At 42.4% G+C, this 23,973-nt stretch overlaps 1 protein-coding gene across 1 annotated transcript in view; it reads right to left on the bottom strand.

Moving 5' to 3' along the window:
• Positions 1-3,947: 3,947 nt before the first annotated feature.
• LOC147895989 (mechanosensitive ion channel protein 1, mitochondrial-like) overlaps positions 3,948-23,973 on the bottom strand; it is a 43,598-nt gene continuing 23,572 nt past the window's right edge. Inside the window, exons 4-7 of the mRNA XM_087382849.1 lie at positions 15,761-15,861; positions 13,660-13,767; positions 4,750-4,971; positions 3,948-4,645 (exon numbers count right to left, since the gene is read on the bottom strand). Coding sequence (XP_087238975.1) covers positions 4,547-4,645; positions 4,750-4,971; positions 13,660-13,767; positions 15,761-15,861 — 530 coding nt within the window. The 3' untranslated portion in view covers positions 3,948-4,546. The remainder of the gene's footprint in view (positions 4,646-4,749; positions 4,972-13,659; positions 13,768-15,760; positions 15,862-23,973) is intronic.

Raw genomic sequence — 23,973 nt, 5'->3', positions numbered from 1 at the left:
TGTATTTAAATGAAGCATAAAGCATGCAATCCTCAATTGCCAATCCATCATTAACCCTCCTATTCAACGAAGATGGTGAATGATAGCAAGGAGGAAATTGTTACAGGGATATGAAAGGTCATACACCAGTACAAGGATGACTGAAGACCATCATAGGAAATACTATATAAGGATAACACTAAGGATAGCACAACAAGATATCTGAAGTCACCAAGAGATCATGTCTAAGGGAGAGTCTAAGAGAACCAATGCAAATGGAGGGAAGAGATTCCACAAATGGTAGAAGTCCCAGATCATCACTAGGGATGCGACCAACTAGGGCACAAGAAAAAGTACAAGCGGAAGAGAGGAACATTCAATGGAGGAAAGAGGAGAGGCTAGAGCTCACCTTCTATTTGGTGTATTGGTGAAGGTGGAGTATTGTAATAGTGAATGTGACTAACTTATCTCTTCAAAAGCAATATTTCATACTGTTTGTAGGCATTGGGTGTTTTCTTCTCTCTCATACATACCAAACAATTGTGCCCACTGCATCCCTTTTGTGTGCACTTGTACTGTGCACTTGTAGCACTTGTACTGTAGCATGCTAGACACCTACACCCCTTTCCATACATGTGCTCTCCTCATATGTTGTACCACATCACTATTTATTCCTTTAGGTGTCACAAAGCAGGAAGTAATCACCTCACACCAATGGCCTAAGGCCTTCGATAACTTCCGAAAAAGAATGAGCTCTCACTCTAGAAAACCATAACCTCAAGTCACATTGCAAATAGAGAATCGTGATTGGGATATGCAACCATGTGATTACCCTTTCAAACAAGAATCATAGTCAAGATATCCAACCATGTGATTGCTTGTTGAAACTATGTTTCATGCCTTCAATAGTGAAGCGTCGTTAGATTATCGACCAATGATATCATTGGTATCCATTCATTACAATGGCATACAATGTCCTCTTTTGATTGAATTTCAAGGATGACAATTTATATTAATACAAGATCAAAGATGTGTAAAGTTTTAAGATTCGAAGGTTGCTTTCTATTTGCACCAGATTCAAGGTTTAACAAGTGAAGGCAAATGTGCTTGAAATCATCCACATTTTCCCACAAAAAAAAACTATTTGCAACTCGAACCTAAGGGGATGTGGGTTAATAATATCAATGATAAGTATTGATTGAGAATTTTGGAAAACTAGAATGATAATTTCTATAGACTTTTATACAATACTTTGATTACACATGCACTACCGTAGATAAAGGTATTGCAATAACTCTTTGCGGATTAGATCAATGCTCAATGTCAGTATTAACAAATTGTTGATCACCCCCCCCCCCCCCCCCCCCACCCACCCACCCACTCCCATGCTTGTGCCCACCCATGTTTGTGTGCACATCTACGAGGAAACATGGGCACACACATCACTACTATCCTTTCTTCTATATAACCAAAACGAATAAGAAATAGCATGACAACAAAAAGGTTCCCATGGCCATCGATGGGATTGTTAAGCGAGATGAACTATAGATATGTGCCTTCTCAAACACTTAATAAACGCACGCTTGGGGGCTCGTCTTCCTGAGATTTGCTCACAGGTTGTCAAAACAAGAACTGTGAACGGCATAGTGAGAACTGCATACTCTAGCATCACTACTCGTAACTCAAAATCCATTGTATAAGATTGTTTGTAGACACAGAAAATTCAGTGCTCATTGATTTAGACCTTTAAGACCTCAACGATATTACATAGAAGATTCAATTTTTACAAGATATGTTACTATCTACTATCATATATCTTGTTGCCTTTAAGAATTAGGGCTAGCCTTCATCACGAATTGAGTTTTTCGTCCATCTCTATATTCAGCACAGACCTTGTCTTACATATGCATACGTGTATGGCTCTAGATATGCCTTGCTTGCAAGCTAATGCCTATAAACTAATATGCACCCATGAGCTGAGAAACTCAATCCATTTTCCAACAGTAGCAATTAACTACTCCATTGGCTTCAAATTTGTGGACAAACAATGGCATTGGAAGAATAATTTACATGATGTAGATATTACCCCGCAAAAAAGGTTCCCCCCCCCTAAATAAAAGAAAAAACAAAGGGAAGGGGGGCTAGGAGCTATAACTTGATTCTCCTTTGGAACCTTTCCTGACATTAAAAGGAAAATTGCTATCGAGCAAAGCAATCTTTTTTTTTTCTAAATCATAATTGTGAATAAGATACACCCTTCTCTCTCTCTCTCTCTCTCTCTCTCTCTCTCATCAGCTTAAGACTTTCATGGGGACACCAAGGGAGGCCAGTTGCTCTCTCACTAGTTCTTTGATTTAGATCCTCTTATATGCTGATGATGTGGTGCTACTCTCATCCTCATCAGAGGGCCTCTAGAGACATTTGGATACGTTGCACACCTTCTATGAATCACGTGACTTGAAAATAAACCATAGTAAGAACAAGGTTATGATCTTCAACACATCATGCACAGAGAGCGGTTCACGTTGGATGGGTCACTAGTTATACTTGGGTGTTCTTTTCTCTTGCCCGATTTTCAAAATGCGATGGGCGATGAAGGCCCTCGACTGAGCAAGGGATATGCTGGAATTGCTCAACTAGAGCGACAATGCTTCCACTTCCACTTCCACAATCCACGGACTAAGTCTCTTCTTTTATTCCTTGGTTCACCCAACAGGTATGCGTAGCAACCCTTGTTGGGGGCCTGATTTATCAAAGGTAAATTAGGCTTAGGTAGAGCGGCTCCAGGTTCCCTTGCTATAATGGATGATCTGTAGCAAGCCACCAGTCCCACATTAGATTGTTGTGGTTGAGTTCGATGCATCTCCACTGCAACTATTCACATGCATGCAGTTTAAGAGTTTAGGGATCCACATGGATAGATTGCCCCCTTTCTAGTATGCTTCCTTCAACTACGCTTACATATCAACAAAGTTACTTGAGAGGACCTTCTACAACTACACACATTCAAGACTTGCATGGCACCACCCAAGCTTTTAGTGAAGCTCAGCTTCTCCACGGACCACTATTTGCAGATTTCAAAGGAGGGTTTCATTGATCTACCAGGGTATACTCGTATGCACCTCCCACATTGGTTGAGTATATTGATCGAGCAATTTCGTGTCTCATCGCACACGACTCTATATTGAGAGTGAAAGGGATGACGGCATGCCTAGTGTGAGCTACATTTGTACCCTATGTGATTGGCATGAGATCGAGTCAGAGGGTCATTTTGCTTTCAAGTGCCTTGTGTACTATGAGATTCGAAATCCATAATGGTCTAGAGGCAATGATGATGCCATGTCCGACTACCACAGGAAGAAAAGAATCTGAAACCGAAATGTAAGTCCATTCATCGAACAACTAAAAGGACGGGGTTGAGGTATGGAGGTAAGGCAAGAAGCATCTAATGCCTAGCCCGAGTCTTGAAGAGATGGGACCCCTGGGTGCATGCGAAGAGGGTGGTAGAGCTCTTGAAGTCCACATCCTTTTGAAGCTGCAGCAACTCGTCTTTAGAGAATATGTATGTTCTCGCGGTCGGAAAAAGTGGATGAGGATTGACTGAATTGGGTAGCTATTCGCCAATCAAATGTAGAAGCCCGACTCAAACAAAATGAAGATCTATCCATCACTTGATAAAAATTTGAGATGAAGGGAGGGGCTGAGAGAGGAGCTGAGCATAGTTACCAGAAAATATGTTTCCCTTCAGGAAGGTAATTATGGAAGGGGCCAGGGGAGGGGGGAGGGTGCAGATGGCAGAGAGGGAGGGGAAGGGAAAGCAGGACAGAGGAGGGGTGTCGGGAAGGAGTTGCAGCTCCAAGCTAGTCATTGTGAAAGGATATGAGAAGACACTACGTGTTTTTCAAACAGAATTTAAAAATCAGGGATGACTGACTTTAAATTTTAACCATTGCTTGTGGTTTGACATCTTTCTACAAACTCAAATATGTAACTCCCCCCATCTCAACCCTTAACTATTTCAGCAGAAACTTCTGCAATGGGGTGGTGGAGAACAATGTTGTCAGCTCTTACATGGCTCAAAATTTCATCTCTGCCATCTAGGCTTTCTCAAACTAGCACCATTGGAATTTGGCATTCGGATGTCCAGGAAGGTTGAAATCGAAATATGATGATGCCTTATATATAAGACGAAAAGAGGACAAAGATTTTTCTGTTTTAAAATGTCTTGACAGTCTAGGCATTTGAACGTCAAATTTAAAACTTTTTTTGCCCTTCTGCAAACCTGGCATGGTGTGTTTTCCTGATGCACAAACAGCCCATGGGAACCATGGAGAAAGCTAGCTGGAAAATAGAGTAAATAGTAGAATATTTAGACAGGAACTACCAAAATCTGAAGACCAATTCAAGGAGATGGAATACACAGTTCCCATGGAGCCATCTTCATGGGCTCATACCAGCATTGATCATTGCTTTCCCCAAGCAAACGAACCAATCAAGAGAATCTCTGCCACATCATTTGAAGTGAAGAGGAATTTGAACACAAAGACATGGAGAAGAGTGCTTTTATTCAGTTCTCAAGGGCCCCAAGTGTTGCACCTATATCAGTTGCTATCTTAATTGCTCGCAATATGATCTCTTGCTCAGTTGAAAAGAGCTCCTCTTTAGGCTGAACAACAGAAAGAGAATAAGTAAATACGATTGATCTTCAGCCACAAAATATCCAATCTGCCGTAATGCATGGAGAATTACTTATAACCAAACAGTATTTACCATGGGCTTTAAGTTGCAGTACACAGTCAACTCCATCGATGAGCCAACTACACGTGCAACATAACAATGGGGTACCCCATTATGGAGAAGGACACTGGGGTGTTTCTTCAGCATATCTCTGACCTCCTGAGTTATCTGAGGTATCTTTTCAAAGTCTTTCAAATGCACGGGAATCTTCACAGTGAATGCTCGTGATGGAGCACGTGACTTGTTCACAATCACCTGCACATTTCCCATTATGTAGTCATCCTTTTCAAACTCATGATATTCCATTAGGAAGCTCATGTGAAAAGCTGGATAGCTTGAGCATACGAATGGAGCCATGGGTAGCAAAAAATCAAACATAAAACCAGATTCTAATCTTCTTCTAGTGCAGCACTGCGAGATGGATGGGTACCACAGATTGGAAGAACCCCGAACCAGCAATGATGAATTTGAATTTCCACGTTTATCCTAAACGAGCATAGAAGTACAAAATGTGTACATTGCCCAAAATATGTAAATTGCCCAACAATTTGAACAGAGTAGCACAAATCTGATACCCGGGAAAGTATCCATCCTAAGACAAAGAGTCAATCATCAGGCTCAAGTAAAAGGAATTTCAATTTAAAAAATCGACATGGCAAAACTTGGAATATCATTATTTAGAAGACTACAACCATCTAGATAACCTTTAGGCTGATAACTTATGGCTTTGGGAATGGCATAATCGTTTGCATTGGCCTCTCCATCAGTGTTCCAATAGATTGGGAGTAACGACCTCCTTTTTTAGAAATTGGGTCCTCAAGGTGGATTTGGAGCCGATGATGCCTCCTGTGTGGCATCGCATGGATTTGGACTACTCCCCTTCCAAACACCCACTGCAATCCACTCACTTAGAAGTGGTCAAGCAGGCTTCCAGGCATCGCAAGGCCTTGTTTGTCAAACCCCCCTTCTCCATGAATTGGACACTAAAGAGTTGAAACGTGCATAGGTTTCATGATTGTGCATGTCAATAGCAACAGTACCTAATCTTACGACGAGACTTGCAAAGAGCCCTTGTTGTGGGCAGTCACACTGATGATTTCGAGCATATGTTCTCAGCTTTGGATATTTGTTGCCGGAGCTGCGTTTTCCTTGGGAGGGCCTGGAGATTCGATCCTCATTTGTGGGACCTAAAGGGAGTGTGTGCATCTCAATTGGCCACACCCTTACCCCTAAGGTTTTTGACAAGGGAGAGCTCATAGTAGGACATGTCATGTGCATGGGTTTGAGGATTGGGGATGCCAAGCTAGGGATCTTGAATGTTCATGCATTTGTATGCCATCTTTAGAAAGCACCTTTTTGGTGACAGCTTACATTAAATCTACTGGATATAAATTCCTAGATTTTACGAGGTGAATTTAACAATCAGGTATTTAAAGAGAACACGCTTGGGGGGCCTCCTTCACCACACTGTCTCCCTCAGAGTGGGGCATGTGAGAGAATTTTATTTTCACCATCAAAGGCCAAGACCCTTGGGCGAGGCTGAGTTTTCTAGGGGAGCCTTATGTATGCCTTTGGCTAGCACCGGGATGATGGGCTCCTTGAGAGTCTACAATAAAGATTGGGCCATCCCATAGGTATTCTGGCCGGCAAAAGGATGTCAAACCATTGTTCCATTGCATTACATATGGAATAGCCATGGTGGGTTAGAATTCCAGATGAATTGTATTAGGAGGAGTCCAACAGGATATGACACAAATCTGGCTAGTGGAGGATGCCCTCCTACAAGATAGACAATAGATGCCATTTAGAGGAACAACGAAGAGCTCTAGGTTCATGTGCCATAGTGCAAATAGATCCTCTAGTAGGAGAAAGAATGTTTTATTGACGCCTGGTGAAGGCCAAAAAAGCCTACAAGAACAAAGAAAACTTAGTCCAAACTTGGAGATACACCCCCCATGGGGGATATTGGGAGCGCTAGCACCCTTCCATAAAACTAGTGATGATGAAAATGAAAGAGAACTAGAACTAGAGGGAGCACCGAAGGCTTTTGTCATCTAAAGTGGTGTCCTGTGTCAAACACAAGTGGTCTAAGCTAGATATGGACCTAACTAGGGTCCCATCAGGAGCCCTAGTCCCATCAAAGATTTGTCATTGACATCCCCGTCTCCTTTTTGTGGGATAGAGATGCCACAATGATGGTAGTTTGGATGGGTTGGGGGCTCGTACGGCTTATGTCTAGTCCATAGTTTTTTCCATACGCATATGGTTAATCTAGCAGATGTATGCAAATGTCTGAAAAAATAACGTATGAGATGGCAGAGTATGTTTTGAATATAATACTTTTCAAATGTCTAGATTGAAGATTCTATCATCTATTTAATGGTTTAAGATATATTTTTTTCAGAATGCTTAAGTGGTTGAAAACCCAAAACTTGAATTTGTTAATAAAATTTTATATACCTTATGTTTCGAAAGTATGAAAAATTTTAGGGCCACGAATGGTTCAGCCAATGGCATCTTTCCATACTTATTCCATGCTTCCGTACCCATATGCATATGCCGTATGGAAATGTATGGAAAAAAGCTATGGTCTAGTCTCCTACTGACCTAGCGTACATGAAAGTTAGGGTTCTCATCTCGACATCTCCCTGTCACATCTCTTCCTATTGGCGAGGCTTGTGATCCATGGCATGTCTCATGAGTCTAAACCTAGTGACCTCATGTACAAAGAGTATGGGACATTTTTTATCTGGGTAGTCAATGAGTTTGCTCAAGAGTGAATCTCTCCCTCGGATCTCATAGTATCTAGGACATCGCATCAAAACATGCTCCTCTACCTCTACCTCATGTCTATCACAAAGAGTGCCAGGTCGTCGATCTCTACGATGTTGTGTGGCTGCCATCTCCTATCCCGTCTCAATCTGGAATCAGTAGGATGAGGTCCTGAGCTGCTGTCCCATGGTGGTTCGTACTGCATGTGAGAGATGGATTTGTAGGTATCCTGGGGCTAGGATGAAACCAAAAGGAAGTGCTCCTGCAAAAGGCGATATTGGACATATATGGCAGCGAAGTGGGTATCATGTCCTATGGATGTATGCACGATCTGATGGATCTCCTACTCAGTTAGACGTAAAAGAAGGATATCTAGTGAGTACTGTTATGGTGGTGAATGATCAATAGACATACCCCACGATTGAAACTCCCACAGCTGAAAGCTGCATAGATAATGAGAGGGCCCTCCATGGTAGTCTCTACTAATCTTCATCTGTCCAACAAAACTGTCTGACTTGATCCAAGTAAATGATGATAGGAAATGAGGTGTCTCTGCGGAGAGGTCTCCCCACAAAATTTGGAAGAACCGGGGATATATCTCTTCCCCTAAATCTTGCGTGATAGTCCATTCATCTTCTCAAAGATCCATCGCCCAAAATGCCCATGCATATAGAGTTGCTGGTTGAACTAGAGAGTCAAAGAGGAGTGACTTTGTGAAAACATGTTGGACATGTATTTGGAAACATCGTCTCTCTAGCCTTGCTAAAGAAGCATGCCCTCTCGTCAATCGTGTATGCGCTGTTGATTTTATGGTAGACTTGGGACCCATCCCAAGTATACGTAGGTTGTAACTATCTCCACTCACTCCTCAATAAGCATGAAGGCTTCTCGCTGGAGTTGAACCTAAGGTCAACTTGGATAGCAAAGGTCATTGATTACGCATGTCTCTTAGGGTTCCACTGAGAGGCTTGAAGGTAGAAGCTGACCTCACAATGGTTAGAAAACGGATATGAGAACGCTAGACTTGATCTATAGGCGACATAGATTTGACTCGCAAAGTACGCCTACCACTCCTCTAGAGTACACCTATTACTCGTCTAGCACGCGGTGGGTTCAACAAGGTGATAAGATAACATGGTACTTCTTTTAGACCACGGGCCCAAAGTAGGAATGAACTCAGGTACTACAACAATTAAGAGACGAGAGAGGGTAGCTCCACTCAGACCCATAAGAAATCTTGGAGATGACTATCTTTTTCTACCAACAACACTTCCAACCAGAGGAGACCCTATGGATGGTGACAGCCTGAGAGGAGGTTTGGGCCCAAATCCCCATTGCAGTTATCCAACACAATTGGAAGCCCTATTCCAGATAAGGCGCTACTAGAGACCTCAAGGCCCTTCCTTTGCAAAAGGGTGAGGACAGCTTGTCCCCACTATTCTTTTGTTGTTTCTAGGAGCATATTTGCACTCCATTGCGTTTTGTTTCATTAAAAATCTTTGATTTTGGTTGGATTTGCCTAATCTTGAAAGGGGGAAGAGACTGTTCAGACGTTCGCCAATGGTACTCGATCAATGTAGTGGACATTGCCTACAAGATCTTAGCAAAGGTTTTGAGTTTGCGGCTCCACCCTCACCTCCTCGAAATCATCCATGACACTCAAACAGGTTTTATTCAAGAGGGGAGCATCTTGCACGTCTTCATTTTTCGGAAAGCCATTTACTAGGCACGAGAGGAGTCTCAGCCTCTTGCAATCCTCCTCTTGGATTTTGAGAAGGCCTATAACAAGTCTTGGAGGGCCCCATGCATAAATTATGCTTCACCGATCGGTGATATCTTCGCCTTACTGGCTGCCCACTCAACCCCCTTTCTCTCTTTTTTCCCCCCCAAAGAAAAGGAACTTATGTTAATGCTTGAAACAACCAACCATACAAATCAGCAATCCTTGAGGCGCTAATCAAGCAAAAAGAAGAAACCACCCTTTGCAGAGAACCCAGCTCACTGCCTAGGGCATCTCTAAAATAGGGGCTAACAACAAGGGAGGAGGACTATACAACCAACAAATCCCTCATGGTGTGTGAATTTTAAAAATTCCTGCAGGCCAAGCCTTGCAAAAATGCTCCCGACGGTCGCTCTAGATCCTAACATCCCACTCTCCCAAGAGGCGTGAAAGATGTAGATGATATCATGCCAAATAGCAACCAGAGTGGCTATGGGTGGCACATGGTGCTCTCCCATCACCAGGCTGCAACATGCAACCCATATGTTCCACGCCATATCGCCAGCCATATAATGTCCTTTGGAGAGGCCTTGTGGTGCCTAAGGAAAAATGTGTGGTTAATGACGTAAAGGGGGCTGAAAGGCCCAGGATACGTGCAGTTGATATGTGGAACTTGGGGAGGAAAGGAGATTACCATCAGATCTGCATTAGGCCAAAAGACGTCTCTAAGACGAGTTTTCTTACATAGTATGGGCATATCAGTTCTTGGTTTTGCATTTTGGACTGCTTGGTACTTTCCAAAAGATAATGAATCGTACATTTTGTCCATATCTAAGAAATTCTATCAACGCGTATTCTCATATGATATCCTTGTGTACAGTAAGAGTTCGTATGAACACAAAGAACACCTGAAGATAGCTTTTGACTATTCATTGACTTGAGATTTTTAAAGAAAAGATGTCTTACGTGTGAGATTCTTTTTACGATTCACTCAGTTTTTCCAGACATCTATCCATGAATGTATGCATATCTTGCACTACCACTCCCTAGCCTTCTAAAAGATGGAGAGAAAGGGTTTCAAGAAAATTAAACACAAACCTGTAGTTTGGACAATGCTCTAGATACATGCTTTCAAGGGTTGAAGCATGTTGTGAACACCACACCAATATCGTGTATAGTAGATCCAAGTAAATCATTTGTGGTTGAGAAAGAAAGAAAGACAGAAATTTTATTAAAGTCTTCCGAAGACCAATGGATCTATGAGACTATGAGAAACTTGATACAAGCAAGCTGAAAGGGTGGAGCTACTAAGGATTATCAACACCCATGCAGAAAGCAAAAGCTAAATGCTACATAGTCATATCAGAATAATAGTCCTCTCCATCATCACTATCATCAGAATCATGATTAGATAATATATCATTTGAGTACAAAGTGAAATATGCTCCAATGTCATGGATGTGGTCTCACGAGGGCAACCGTGAACCCTGTCGGTCGCGCTCCCACTCTGACCAAAGAGGGAATGTCCCCAGGCATAATCTGTGCATCAACCCTCTACCTGAGCTATTGTGTCACTTGCTCTAGATCCCGATTGCGTCTAGGACCTATAGAGTGGGAGCCTGTATGGTCCGGCTGGAAGAACTCTGTGATCATGCTCTGAGAAGAGTCTACCAGGGTATGCTCCTCCTGTCTCTGTAATCAAAGTAGGTACTCACAATGTCTGACGGCCTCATGAAAGAGCACAGCCAAGCATCTCTGATCTGGAAAAGAGAGGGATGCTAGTGATTATGCTGTTGGGACAGCTTTTATTTCAAGAATTGAGACATGGGACTTTTGTAAGTCAAATATTCTATTGGTGAGAAATGGCACATGTCAGATATTCCATTGGTGAGAAACGGCTTATGTTATTGTCCATGCTTTAAAGAAGTGGAGACATTGCCTTTATTGCTCGAAATTTGTGATGCATGTGTGGATAATACATCACTTTTGTAAAGGTTCGAACTTACGTGGCCAAAAGCTAAGATGGTTTGAGCTTATGCAAGACTTTGGTTTTGATATACGTTATAGAAGGTATGCCACTAATGCGGTGGCAAATGCCTTAGTCACATTGGGTACACGAACACTATGAATTTACCTGAGATCCAATTTGACCCCTTTCTTTTCCATAAAGACATGTATGTGCTCAATAAACATTTCATCCATAATTGCTAGCAGATTCAGCTTGGGGCATGCCCAAACAAACGAAATGATTTAAGCTCACAGAGAAAACAAATCAGAGATTAGTACTCTATTCGGAATGGTCTCTTATTCCGAAAGGGCAAAGCCAATAAGGCATGAAGAAAAACATCATTTTTTAGTGTCATGACACCCCTTATGCACAACTTTATGTCCAAGAATAGAATCAATGTCAAGTCAATAAGAAAGAAATTTAGCATTAAAGCAAGTGCTACTCCATGCCAAACTGTGGACCTTCTTGCATGTGGCATCAAATTAAATTAAGTGACAAATCCTAGTCAAACTCTAGGAGTAATATAGATAACTAAGAGGGATCAACCCTGGGTAAAGGTCTAGTTATTGTAAATTTACCTGAAACCCCTTTTTGACCCCTCTACAAACATTATAATCAATTAATTGTGTCCTTAGACAATACACTTTTTGCCAAACTTCTAAGGCTTACAACTGAAGCTAAAAATCTTTCGTTTACCGCAAATTCTGACCAGACATCTACCACTATGTAGACTAGAATAGACTATGTGAGTGCCTGGGTCAACCTATTACCACTATGAAACACTCAACAGTAAACTAGTCCCAAAGGTCACATCTCTAAAACTCTTAAGGTTATCTAGGTGAACTTTGGTTTTCCTCATTAATGTCTTCTCAATTGTTCAATTGTGCACATTGCACCAAGCTCACCTCCGAATGTTGAAGACTATATGTGTTGAAATGGAAGTCCTGCGACTAGAAGGCATCAAACACCACCTAACTGGATGACAAAGTCCGATTACTTGTGCACACTCAAGTCCCATGGATGAGCGAAGCAATCTCAGTTTCGTATCAGATGTTGGTAAACTGACCCAATGGAGGGTAATCCAATGTCTTTGACATTGGGATTAAGAAGCTCACTCTCAATGGGAATGAGACACTCCACAACCACTACCTCAAGCTCATTTCATAACCACAGAAAGTGATACAGTCATCATGGCATTGAAGACGACAAATATCAATATCTGATCACCATTGCATGGAGGGTATCAAGGATGCATGCATATATAAAATAGATTGTTACTGCAGTGCAGTGGATGACATGTGTATATATCTAAATATGATGTCCAGAGCTGATACATCGCATGTGGTGTAGCTGATATATTGCATGTCTTGCATGAGTGCCAAAGTCTTGCCAAGGAAGAACTCACATGAATCAACAGTACGTACTACGTACACAATACAAAATGAAAAACGAGAAATGTAATGCTTTTCTATGGAAATTAACGAAGCCCACTAGATTACAGCACAAATTTTAAAAATAGAGCTGTATAAGCAGTTCCTAAAGGTATACCCTACAGCCCAACTCTGATCTCATTGTGGCCTTTGGCAAGGCCAATGAATTGGTTAACAAAAATAGCATTGGAATTCTGTAGTGTACTTTCCCATAGAAAACAAGAAATCCCCTCCAAAAAGGAAGTCTTACAGTAACTTCACTTGTGTTAACTACTTATTATAGATACCTAAGCGTCGTCAACCCCACAACCAATGAGTTTTCCATATGACCACAAAATCTAACAGGCTACCTGACTCCCATCCAGGATCTACATCTTGTTTAGTGGTTACAACTGCAATATCCAATAGGACGAAGTAACAGGAAGGCTGAAAATGACAAGAAAGGACTTGGGAAAGAGAGGAGACAACAGAAACAGTGGTTTCCACCTTTTTGAGCTCGTTTTAAGTCGAAAGAGGAGGGGGCCAAAAGAGGGTGGACAAACAGAGAAGGGAGAAGAAAAAGAAGACAAAGAAGAACAAGGACACACTTTTTTTTCGGTGAAATGAAGGACACACACACACATCTTTTTTGTCAAATCCAGTTCTCACTATATTACATAAAACAGTTCCAAGAAAAGGGACAGCCAATTATAAAGCATCAGAAGATATCGTTATATAACAAGAAGGCAGGATAATCCAAATCCAGTGCATGAAGACAATCATAAAATGATTGCCTTAAGGATGCCCGGAAGAACTGATACTTAGCCAAAGAGGGATAACCAAAGGCTCGATGATTACAGTCCTTCCATAGAGTCCATAGTGCCCAATAACGAACCCAGTAGAAAAGAAGAGCATAGCCCTGCCTTACTAGATGAAAACCAAACAACCAGAATCGACGCGCACACACACACACACACACAGCGAGAGAGAGAGAGAGAGAGAGAGAGAGAGAGAGAGAGAGAGAGGATGGAAACCTGGGTGGACAAAAACGAATTGGGAACAGCAACAGGGAACTTGTCGTTGTCCAATAACTGAGTTGCAGTCAGACCTATATCAAGAACTTGCCCCTCAACGGATCCAGCCTGAAAATACATGCAGGGAGACAAATCCAAAACGCCTATATCTTTAGCCAGAATACTATTGAACAGGCAAGCAAAATAAAATTGAACTATCCACTGCTGTTAAATAATTGCATAACCCAAAGGAAAAGAATCTTAAGACGATAATCTTATAAAACAACTTTGCCCTAGGTGTTGCTTCAAGATTTCTCATACAAATCCTATAATTCAATTCAGCAGCTGTGAGATGCAATGCATTGTCAAGGTTGAAGCACAAAATCAATTCACTCCACTAACATGGTATCTCATCCCTTGACAGGTTACATGTAAGCATTCACATAATTTCACCTATGAAAGGCACATCGTAACCTCATAAACAACCATCTAAGTGAAACAACCTGATGCAAGACAGAAATTTGAAGCCAAAACATGTCATATTTTTACATTCTAAATGTGTCTCCTGAATTGATTGTGCATTGTTCCCAAAAAAGAAGACAAGTCTTTTCATTCCCCATCTCCTGTTGCCACAAGGCTGCCTCCACCTCCACATAGCTGACATATCTAACAACCTCTCTGATTCAAGCTCAAAGTTCTCCCTCCGTAAATCCCATACAGGCTTTCTACCATACATCTCATACCTCTGTGCTTTGTCACACTAATTACTATATCTCCAATCGAAGAGCTCAAGGCCAAGGGAGATATGATGCATTGGGTTAATGGAGGTCTTTTGGAGATTAGCTATTTCATGTGGAAGAGGTCTGGTCGAGAAACTTCCTCCACACCAGGGCCCCAATTTACAATGTGGTGGTGTACACAGGAGACGCCCCAATCCATGTCATATAAAGAGCCAATTAGGAAAAAGGTAAGTGATAAGATGACAATGTTATATGAAGAGTATTGTATTCTGCAAGAGTAAAATTACAGAGTCCAAAGGAGAGAGGACTATCTGCCACCTTTAAGCCTATTGACCGCATCTATCCAAAGTCCCACTAACTTGGCATGGGCTCACTATCAATGACTATGCACTATACATGCAAAAGTGTGAGGCAGTCTAAAATCTCCCTCTACGTCACAACAAACCATTTGTATGCTTGGCACTCAGTCTCCCAAGTCATATCTACAAGCAGGAATCCTCTCCATGTGACAAGGTTCTCTCAACACCGTGTCGTAACCTACACTCTAGAGTCTCCATTATGCCCTTGGTCCAAGCCTATGTTCAAACAACCAAATATCATGATTGGCAGGCTAGCAAAGGTCAAGTGAAATCGGTTGAAAAAGTTTGGCGGAAATTATAATCAAAGGAATAGAGTAATTTGCTTGTCGAAATTTGAATCCGTGAAAGAGGGCACATGGTTAGCAAGCTGTAGACCCCAATATGAACATATGCTCACACATACGTACCCATGCACCCACGTACAATCCAGCATCCCTTTATACTAAGATATTCGTAGTAAGAAGGGTTATCAACAGTCCACATTCTCTTCATTCAAGCTACATCCGGAGTATTTCAAGTAGTCTCCAACCTACACAATTCATTCCCATTGCAAATATTGCTTAGTGTCTTCAAGAACACCTGGGGCCCAGAAACCCGCCAAACTGATTATAGTCACACAAAAGTTCATTTCATGGTGACGTAGTTGTGCAAAGCTTCCATACCTCAACAGGCAGCCATGCAAACCCCAAGCCACAAAACCCCATCTAATGGCATGATATTCAGCCACAAATCTTTCCTTTGAATGGCTTTTGGATTATTTGACATCGATACTTGGCAATGTTAGAACAATCCAGTTTATTTAATTAAATATAAACCAACACCACAGTAAGTCACAACCAGTTTATTTTGTTCAGTTGCATTTTCTAAAAGTTGTTCTTGCAGCTACTAGAAAATTTAAGGAAATGCTAGACATCATAGGTCTTTCTCGACTTTGCATAACTTCCAGCTTGTGTAAATCACACAAGAACAGTACATTACCTACAACAAAGTAGAAGTTCCTCAGGAATGATGCACAAGCTATACCTTAATTGTATCTCCAATGGAGAAAGGCTTCGAAAATTGAAGGGCAACCCCACTAAGCATATTTCCAAGTATATCCCTAGCGGCGAAAGCAGTTGCCACCCCTATAAGCAGAGCATAGTGTCAGTTGTAGAACACTTCAGCTTACATAGGTGCTTCTGTGCAATCGTACAAAACTTATCAAAAACAGTTTGATACGCAAACATCCAAACCCCTTCATCTTCAATGTTTAGTTTTCTATTCCTAGACTTTGTAAGATCATGGCATACACACAATGTTCCATGACGAACACATTTTCACAAAGCACCCAAATGTGTCTAGTAAAGGGAAACAAGTATTAACAAGATCTACAAAACATTCCCATATCCCAGATCAAGCACATAGCAACAAAGTGAGTCCAATATTTAAGTGTTTAAAAAGATTTTACACCGCAGCAAGCACAAACTATTCCTTGATTAAAGCATTTTCACAAAGAGCCCAAACAAGCAACAAGAATAGACCTTGTTAAAGGGAAATAAAATATTCACAAGATTTACAGAGTATTCCCATATTCTAGATCAATAAGAGTGGTGCATACATCTCAAGGCACAAGCATGATACCAGTTATACAATCGTTATGAGACAATTTTTAATATTATCAAAAGATGAAAGGGCAACTTTAACTCCATCAGAACTCCCTTTGCACAAGCCCCATGATAGAGCAATTCCTAAAGACAATCCAAACTCAAGTAAAATTATAGTGTGTCGAATTTGGATCATAGAGCTATTATAGAGAGTGGATATATTATATAGGTTAGTAGTAGACACAAGTCGCACTTGATGAGTAGATGCATGGCACCACTTCGATGTGTTAGCAGTTCATAAGTTAGTCTTGGGTCAAGAAGTCTTACATATCAATTTACGCTTCGATAGACTAATTTGAAGGACTTGACCCAGCTTTAGAGAGCATGATAGGTTGAAGGACTGATGATAGTCGTAGATATGTTGGGCAGATGAACAAGTAAAATCTTGCCTTATGTAATAGATTGATGTATCAGCTTCAATTTTTGTAAGAGTAACAAGGCCGGTTGGCTTGAACTCATTTCATGAAGATATGGATCTACTTTTAAAGTCACTTTGCTTGCAACTATATATAATTGCTTGCACCCATATGTAATTTCTTATTTCAAATAGCCCTATTTCTCATAGCATACTTTGTTTTTCAGCTTCAAGATATTGTGTTCATTTGGTATCAGAGAAGACTAAACAATGTACGATTGTTTAAAGTGCAAGTTACTCACTCTTATAGATTCATCAAAAGGAGCACCTATCATTTTCAATGATGAAGAACTTGGCATGGATGCATGGCATCGATTAGAAGTGTTAGGTCAAGAGGGCTCATAATACCTCTTCAAGGCAAATTTGAAGAAGCCGATAGGGTTTGGAGAGCATGAGGGTACTGATGAGTGCTATTACCTTGGTTTATAGCATGAGCTGGCAATTGGAAGGGGTTAGATCCAAGCAATGGACCATTTAAAGGGTTCTAGCATGACTTGAGTCTTATACTAAGTAGACGAAAGGGTGGATAGCAGACGAAAGGGTACTCAGTAGACAAGTCTTCAGTAGACCGAAGGCCAACAAGCGAATGGAAGACCCTGATAGGCTCAACGGACGGAAGACCAGCAACAAAAAACCTTCGTTGATTTGGGAGAGCCTGCTTCTACGGGGTGACGTCTAGCTTCGTTGATTTGGGTGACGTCTAGCTTCCTCAACAGTTGTACGATGGCGTCTAGCTTCTTCAACGGCTCTACGATGGTGTTCCTTTGGTCTTGCTATAGCTATTCAGTGTTGTTGTCGTCACAGTACTGCTAGCAACTCCAGAGATTCATCTTGGAATGAGAAGAAAGGCTTAGAGTCCTAGGAAGGTGCTCTGATACCAATGTAGAGAAGGGGTAGGGACAAATTTGGAGAAAGGGGAATAGAGAAGCAGAAGGGGGAGAGAGAGAGAGAGAGGAAGAGGGAGAGGAAAGGGTAGGAGAGAGAGAATGAGGTAGGAAAGAGAGGGAGAGATTGAGTGGGAGTAGGGAAGAGAGAGAGAGTGAATGAGCGTAGGCAAGAAGGAGAAAGGGAGAGTAGATAGGATTAGATGTCACATCAAAAAGTACATAGTAGTGGCTGGATGGAGACTTATATAGTCCCTCCACAGTTTCCATCTAAAGGGCCTCTAGCTTGGCCTCTTTTTCCCCTTCATTACAGCACCTGATGTTTTTCCTTTCCATCTCTAGGGATTCAGTTGCAATGCAACGTTGCAAGCCGTGATTGGTGCATAGCTTGCCAAGCGACAGGCCTTTTGGTAGCAATGAACCTAGGCCACCCGCACTTAGGCGTCAGCTTCAATCAACCAGTTGTAGTACAGTCGGACCCTAAAGCAAGACAACCTTAGCGACCTACATACATAAGGAATAGCAAGAGTAATAGATACTACAGACGCCACGCCACTGCAACTCTTGCAAGGATAGATGCTGGTTCAATTGCTGGCCCAGAAAGAGCAACTCCCCCCCGTGGGTAGTAGCGCACAAGGATCACTTGGACAGGATCCGCCTAAACGATGATCAATACGAATAAAGAAAACGGAGCCAATGAACGCAAAATTGTCCCTTGAATTGCAAACCAAGAGCTCCCCATCAATGACCAAACTGCGGCTGGCACCAGAATTAGAGCGAGAAGGTTCACCCGCGCTGCTGCGCCGTCACGCTTAGAATCACAGCATCCTGACCCATCACCTAGCTTCTCTGGCGCCTGACAAATAGACCTAGCTCCATCGCCCGTTGCCCGCCCTCTTCCGCCCTTGTTGTCCGCTCGATCTCTAGCTTCAGCGAGTCCATCGTGAGTATGCACCCCTCTTCTTCTTCAGCGCTGTGACGCCAAATCTCCACCATCCCCGCTAACTCCTCCTCCTTCCGTCGCACCATGCAACCGCCGCCGCCTGAGCCAACCTTAGCCTAAGGTTAGTTTTTACCTTAGCTAGTTTAGTCGTGGGTTAGGTTGGAGCTTAGCGGTTTGGTTTGGTTTGGTTTGGTTTAGGTTGGGTCAGTTGGGCTTAGGTTAGGTTAGGTGAGGTTAGTGCTAGATAGGGTTCAATGGTTTAGTTAGACTAATTTAACCCAGTGTCCTATCAGTCCCCCCCCCCCCCCCAAAAAAAAAGAGGGGCAAAAACTCAGAATTCCAGCCTCTTTTAGGGGCTTTCCACATCCCTATTTGGGCTCATTTGGACCCTGTTCAAAAGCCTCTTCAACGACCTTCTTCCCGAGCATCTTCATCAACTTTTCTTCCAAGCCTCTCCATCATATTTTGAGCTTTGAGACTAGCAGAAAGTGAGCACATGTGCATGTATTTGGCATAGTGGGGCAGCCCAAAGGTTTAATGCTTGGATGTGATACCACACCTTCCATTTGCAGCTGTACATGCCTCTGTGGATACCTCTTGGGAGATTCTAGCGAGCATAGCAACCTGGCATATCTGGAGAGCTAGATGCACAGAGGCATTGGAGGGACCTCAGGTTCATCCCTCGCACACATTGGCTAGTATCTAGACAGACACCATACATACCTTGATGGCCGTATGGATGAGTATGCAGGGAGACTCCCGTGCAGCCTCAGCTAGGAGGGCTTCTTTCTTCACGGAATGGAAGGATTCTCCTTTCTTCTCTGAGACTCCTACATGGTTGAGGTGGCACTTTCAGCCTCAGCAGTGGTTGTTTTCCACCTCATTTTGAGGGGGTTTATTTATCCTCATGATTTCATGATGTATTCCACTTTGAGCTTGTTCTCACGGGTTTTTTCTCTTACTTAACAGAAGTCTCTTTCTTGAAAAAAAAAAAGGGTTTAATGCACACGATGGGACAGCCACATGCGTATGAAGGGAAAATGGGACGACATGCCTCTAGTTTTGGACAGGTTATGCAGGGCTCTATGCAGCATGCAAAAAGCTCAGGGCACCCGCAATGTCGGGAAAATTCACAGCCCAATGGAATCCTTTTTTGATTACCATCCACAATCTGGTGTACCCCATTACATTGGATGTGTTGTATCAAATATTTTCTCCAGTTGGGTGTATTGATAAGATTGTCATGCATCCAATTTCAGGTGGTCTGCAAGCTGAACTACACTATGCCTCACAGTATAGTGCACTGCAAGCACGAAGCAGCTTGCAAGGTCAGGATATATATGATGGTGGTTGTACCTTACATATTCAGCTGTTAGATTTGACAGCGATGTCCTATGCTAAATGTCGAGATACAAATGCCATAGAGCAAGTTGTTGGAACAATGATTCTAAGGGGAGTGATGCCAAAGGCTATGCAAGCCTATAAGAGCAGACACCCAACATCTAAGGAGAATGCAGCCAGGCCAATGTTTGTCATGCAGCCCAGCCATGCTATGTGTCTCCCTAGTACGCAGCTAAATCATGCTTCAAAGCCATGGAAGATGCCTCAATATCTAGGACAAAAATCTGGTTGTTTCCAGGCTATTACTTACAAGGGTTATGTTGGGATAGCTGCTGCTCAAATAAAAGCAGCAGCCCACATGATGGAAACGAATATGGACAGCAAGGACGCTGTTGTATTAGTTTGCAGGACCGATACATTTCAACAGACGATGCCCTAGCAGTTCAGCATACCAATGGAAGGAATACATGTATGCATGGTGATGGCAGAAGCCTACATAACAGTGACATTGAAGCAGGCCAAATGGTTGAAAAGAAGATGATGAGAAAAGCAATGTTGAGCAAATCTCTGATAGAAATCAAGATGCGGATGTTGACCAGCAAGGTAAGGACATGGATGCACTTGCACTTGACATGTCTAGGCATGCAAACTTTGAGGACAGTTTTTGAGGAGGTGGTGAGCATCCAGCGTTGTATGGTCTCCATTAAGGAAGAAAATATTGAAGACCACGGTGGTGATAACAAAGGATGCCAAAGCAAATCTACTAAGAAGCAGATCGTGCAGCAAGAGCAAGGTATGCATGACAGTTTAATCCCTGAAGCTACATTACCACACATTCACGAGCAGTACAGTGGGAAAGATAGCCACATGAATAATGCCCTTCACTATTGTGTGAGAAAGTGAGAGAGCAACAGTGAGAGCAAGAAACGGGAGAGAGAGTGAGCTGAAAGCTTAGTTGCAATAGAATGAGAGTAAGAGCAATACAACTGAAGGAGTGAGATAAGGTTTTGTCCTAGTGACAAAACCTTAGTAGTCACTAACCATAGTTAGTGGACTAACTGCGGTTAGGGGGAAAAACCTCTTAAAGAGGAAAAAGTGCCCCTAACTAGCTTATTAAATTACATTGGTCACTGCTGAATTATATCTATAATTCTAACACCCCCCTGCAGTGCCAATGTCATGTACAAGGATGATTAATCACCAAATGGATATAAGTTCAGGGCACTGCGAAATGCCTCAAACTTTTCACGTGGAAGTGCTTTGGTGAAAATATCTGCAACATTGTCATGTGTGGACACAAAGATCATACTGATCTCTTCTGCATGCAACTTCTCTCTGACGTAGTGATAGTGAACCTCAATGTGCTTCGTGCAAGCATGAAACACTGGATTCTTTGCCACTGCAATGGCACTCTGACTATCAGTGAGAATTGGAGAAGGACCCTCCAATGACAGATGAAGATCACCAAATAGACGACCCAGCCAGACACATTCAACTGTTGCTGTGAAAGCTGCCCTGTACTCAGCTTCACATGATGAGGTAGCCACTGTAGATTATTTCTTGCTCAGCCAGGAAATGCAAGCTTTACCCAAAAAGAAACAATTGCCACTAGTGGATTGCCTAGTGTCATAATCACCAGCCCAATCTGAATCACTGTAGGCCTGCATCTGCAAGTCACCCCCCCTGGGAAATAACAAGCCAAAAGACTTCGTGCCCTGCAAATAACGGAAGATGCGCTTAACTGCCTGCCAATGCATAGTTTTTGGGCTATGCATATACCTGCTCACCTGAGATACTGCAAACTGAATATCAGGTCTAGTGTTGCAGAGATAAATGTGGCATCCAACAGCCTAACTGTAAAATGTGGCATCAACTGATTCTCCTGCATCATGCATTGTGAGTTTCAGCCCCGGCTCCATGGGAGTGGCTATGGGCTTACAATCATGCATGTTAAATCTGTCTAAGAGTTTCTGCACATACTTGGACTGAGACATAACAGTGCCACGTCTCTCTTGAGAGAACTGGATCCCCAAATAAAAGTGAAGCAGCCCCAAATCTGACATGTCAAAGTTAGTCTGCAAATCAGCTTTGAAATCTGCAATATTATCTTCATTGGACCTTGTGAGCAGTAAGTCATCGACATAAAGAATGATGACTAAAATTTCCCCCCCATCCTTCTTGATGTAGAGGGTGCTCTCAGTAGGACTATTGTGCAGCCCCTTGCTGGTCAAAAAGGCACGAATCTTGGCATACCATGCAAGAGGGGCCTGTTTCAGCCCATACAAAGCTTTATTTAGCTTGCATACCTGAAGTGCATGTTCTGAAATTTCAAAGCCTGGAGGTTGTTTGACATAAACCTCTTCCAACAAGTCTCCATTTAGGAAGGCTGTTTTAATGTCCAACTGATGAACATTCCACTCAAAATGTGCAGCCATTGCAATAACAGATCGGATGGTGGTCATCCGGGATGTAGGAGCAAAAGTCTCCTCATAATCTATGCCCTTTTTTTTAGCATAGCCTTTGGCAACCAGCGTTGCCTTGTATCTATCAATGGAGCCATCTGGCTTCCGTTTCACCTTGAAAACCCATCGTGTACCAATGGCATGTTTACCTGGTGGCAAGTCTACGACATCCCAAGTCTGATTTTTTTGAATGGACTGCAATTCATCGTGCATGGCATTCATCCAATGCACATTGTCCTTTGCTTCTTCGAATGTTGCAGGCTCCTCCTCATCGAGAAGAGTACCTGCATATGCTGATTCCACTGAATTAGCACCTTCCATGTGCCTTACTCCACTGCGAGTCCTGCCAGGTAATGGAGCATCAATCTTACTCTCCCTGAGAGTCTGTAACAGCCAGTTTGGGACTGTTTTTTCTGCATGTATGTCTGCAATTTCTTGCTGAACCACCTGTTTCACTGCCTGTGGAGGTGGCAAGACATGCTGCGGCTGAACTGGAGCATTGGGAGGTGGCTGTAAATTCTGATTTGCATCAGAAATATCAGCAGGGGAACCCAAGGCAATGGGTAGTAACCCCTCAAAAACATCCTCTGAAGAAGAAGGCATATGAAATTCAACCTGAGTGTGAGCTGAATTTTCTGCAAATATCACATCTTTACTGACAATGATCTTGCGTGTAGCAAGATTGTAGAGACGGTACCCCTTGCTTTCTGCACTGTACCCAACAAATATGCACTTAATTGCCTTATCTGACAACTTATGCCGAAATTCAACTGGCACATGAGCATATGCAAGGCATCCAAAGACACGGAAATGATCCACTGAAGGCTTTCTCCCATTCCAGACTTCATAGGGAGTTTTTGTTTTCAAAGCCTTAGTGGGAGACCGATTTAACATGTAGTTGGCACACATTAGACCTTCAAGCCAGAATTTGTGAGGCATGTGTTTGCTTTTGAGCATACATCTGTCCATCTCCATAAGAGTTCTATTTTTCCTCTCAGCTTTGCCATTTTGCTGAGGGGTCAGACTCACTGTGAGCTGATGCACAATACCCTTGCCTTTCAGAAAAGCATCAAAATCTGCAGACAAGTATTCCCCACCTCTATCTGTGCGCAATGTCTGTATCTTCAGTCCAGATTCATTTTCAACCATAGCTGAAAAGTGTTTAAACACCATGAACACTTCTGATTTGCGCTTCAGCCTAAAGACCCAAGTGAAATTGGAGTAATCATCAATAAAAGTAACAAAGTAGAGATGACCACCCAATGATGGAGTCCTCATGGGACCACAGACATCACTGTGTATAAGCTGTAATTTTCGGACAGATTTAACTGAACCATCCTTTTTGAAGGGGAATCTGTGCATCTTGCCTAAAATGCACCCTTCACAGGCATGTGGAGGAGGTATCTCAAGAGGTGGCAATGCATCAACCATAGAGTGCTTCTGAAGTGTCATCAAGCTGTTGTAATGCATGTGGCCATATCTGGCATGCCATAACTCTGCATTCTACATGGCAGCAGTAGGAGTAGAAACTGCAAGAGCATGGGCTGC

The sequence above is a fragment of the Dipteris shenzhenensis genome, chromosome 12 (assembly GCF_047967505.1).
Source record: "Dipteris shenzhenensis isolate YYH24624 ecotype China chromosome 12, Dip_SZ_1.0, whole genome shotgun sequence".
NCBI classification, from domain to species: Eukaryota; Viridiplantae; Streptophyta; class Polypodiopsida; order Gleicheniales; family Dipteridaceae; genus Dipteris; species Dipteris shenzhenensis.
The sequence above is the reverse complement of the archived record's forward strand: the minus strand, read 5'-3'. Positions and strand labels throughout refer to the sequence as shown.